This window comes from Lotus japonicus, chromosome 5 (genome assembly GCF_012489685.1).
Source record: "Lotus japonicus ecotype B-129 chromosome 5, LjGifu_v1.2".
NCBI classification, from domain to species: domain Eukaryota; kingdom Viridiplantae; phylum Streptophyta; class Magnoliopsida; order Fabales; family Fabaceae; genus Lotus; species Lotus japonicus.
Window position 1 is genome coordinate 63,172,115 of NC_080045.1, and position 2,767 is coordinate 63,174,881.

A 2,767-nucleotide genomic window follows, 5' to 3' on the forward strand; every position below is an offset into this window, starting at 1 on the left:
AAAATCTAAGTGGCCTTAGAACTATTTAAGGCCAATTTACTACAGTAAAATTGAAATTCACATCATAACATCAAGAAAGGTGGTTAGTCTTTAGCTGCTCATCATGTACATGAAAAGCACAATCCTAATCTTAATACAACTAACATCATAAACTAAGGGAAAGAGATAAACATCGCTCATCCTCAATAGCTCTCATAAGTATTCTCCATAACTATCCTAACAGACTTCCACAAAGCTCGATCTAAAGCAGAATGAGCACCTCTTCTCTAAAACCTAGAACTCTCACTTTTTAATCTCTTCCCCTTTTAACCCAAGAGTTTCCTTTTGTTAAAAAACACAAGGGTAACGTTATGCACCATTGTCGACAGGAGCCCATTTATGGTCAGAAAACATCAAGAAGCTACTAGCCTACTACCAAAAATGTGTTTATCAATCACCTAAACAATATAGACATCCACACAAATCCAAATTTTTATCTTCTTCATATCACGTTATATATTACATTCATTACTTCTTCCTATTCTTTTCTCAATCTAGATATCTACACTTTTTAGGCGTCCATCCAAAATTTACCAATTTATATGAAGCATTTCCCTTTTATTTATTTATTATGAGCAGCATGCACACTATTCTATATACTCTATATATAACACACACAAACACACATTCTCTCTGTTTTCTCTCTTATTTTCATTGTGTGCAAAGATGCCCAGCATGTTCTCTAAACACCTTCACCTTTGTTTCTTCAAGATCAAATACCCCACCTTTCTATCCCAACCTGATCCACACCACCACCACCACCACACCCCATCACCTCCTTCCACTCTCAACTCCACCACCTTCCACTTCAACTCAACCTTCACCCACCACAGCCACTCCCTCTACGACTCCACCACAGACAACTACTTCACCTCCTCTTCCTCCTCCTCCTCTGACTCCATGGACCTGCCTCCGCCGGACTTCGCCTCCATCTACGCCTCCCAGCGCTTCTTCTTCTCCTCTCCTGGAAGCTCCAATTCCATCACAGAATCCACCCCTGACTCTCGCCCCTGCAACACGTTGATACGAAGAGACGTTGTGAGTGTGCAAAAGTACTCTGTCAACCCCTTCGTTGATTTCCTCTGTTCAATGCAGGAAATGATCGATTCCCACAAAGTGTTGGACGTGAACAGTGACTGGGATTATCTCCACCAGCTCCTCTTATGCTACCTTGCTCTCAATCCTCCACATACTCACAAACACATTGTTCGTGCCTTCACCCATCTTGTTGTGGATCTTTTGTCATCATCATCATCTTCATCTTCATCATCAAACACCCCTTGCCGGATGCACAACCACAACCACCAACGGCAGGGTTGTTTCTCAGGGAGATTGGTGTAAAAATGCAACCTGTTCACAGTTGGTAATTTTCTTTAATTATGTGAAGAGTTAGGACTTAAGACAAAGAAAAGCATTGGCGATTGTGTGATCCATTTTATGGGATTTTTCACTTTGTCATTGCTTAAAACTTGTTGGGCTTCAACTATTGGAACAAAGCAAGGTTTGTCTTTTGATGAGAAAAAGGACAAAGTTAGTAAAAAAGAGGAGTGTGTGGGAGAGGGATTTTGGTGTTTCGATGCTGTTTTGTTTTAATAGAGTACATTGATGTTTTCAATTAATCCTATTTAGTTATTGTGTAAGTAAAATTAACTGGTAACATGAATTAGTAGTATGTTGTAATTTGTTGGAATTATTGTATGACGTTGATCATGGAGATAGTGGGTGACAAGCAGAGTTCGTTTATTGTCCTTGTGTTTGTTGTGTTGTGTGTGTGTGGTCCTCTAATGGTAGCAAATGAGTTCCTGTTCTACTGAAAACAAACTCACCAACAGTTTGGTTTTCTTCTAATGGTAGGTACAGTTGTGGCTTTTAATTTGTCTCTCCATAAAAATGTCCTCTTTAATTTTACTCATCATCACAATAAAAAATGTAGCCTTGGTTAAAGTTTGAATGAAAGAAACTCTCTCATAAATATAAATGAAGATGAATAGAAATTTGGACTTGTGCTGTAAGTAATAGGATCTTATCAGACATTGATAGACCTCAAATTTAGTTGGGGTTGATCAAGGGAAGGGAGCCATGTAAGGGTTCATGGGAAAGGGAAAAAGAACAAGGAATATTGGGATTAATTAATATTGTTGGGAGGAGCAGTTGATGTTGCAGGTGGCAAGACTTGCTCTTTTTCTCCCTTTTCTCTCAGCTTTTTTACTCCATGCAAATAATGCACCAATCAAAAGCAGAAAAAAAGTACAAAAAACAATCAAGGACAAGGAAAGAGCAAGCCAGACAAATGGCAACAAAAACACAAATAGATATGGCTTTTTAGCAGTGTGCCAAATTGCAATGATCAAGAAGCCAGCTAGGAACAATGGTTGGTGAATAAATAGAGGCCAAACAGAGAAACAAAAGCGTAGTGAAGTTAAATTCCCAGACTCAGAGCCCCCTCTGCTTCATTTCATTTCAAGTGTTAGTTCTTCACTTTATGTTTGGAAATTCTTGAATAATGAATTATAAAACCAAAATCAATTTTGGGAAGAATTTATATGAGTGAATTATGGATCCAAAATTGATTCCGCAAAGGTTAATGGTATGCTTCATTTCATTAAGACCTAATATGTGATATATAATGAGTGATGTGATGACAAAAGAAAAGAGATAAGAAGAAGAAATAAGTGGAATAGGAAAAAAAAAATTAGTGTGAATATATCAGAATTGCATAATTCTTATG

General features: G+C 37.8%; 1 protein-coding gene across 1 annotated transcript; it reads left to right on the forward strand.

Moving 5' to 3' along the window:
• Positions 1-620: 620 nt before the first annotated feature.
• On the forward strand, positions 621-1,782 carry LOC130721002 (transcription repressor OFP12-like). The gene has a single exon (XM_057571726.1). It carries the CDS (start codon positions 706-708, stop codon positions 1,378-1,380), a length of 675 nt encoding a protein of 224 aa, XP_057427709.1. The 5' UTR covers positions 621-705; the 3' UTR covers positions 1,381-1,782.
• The last annotated feature ends 985 nt before the right edge of the window (positions 1,783-2,767 follow it).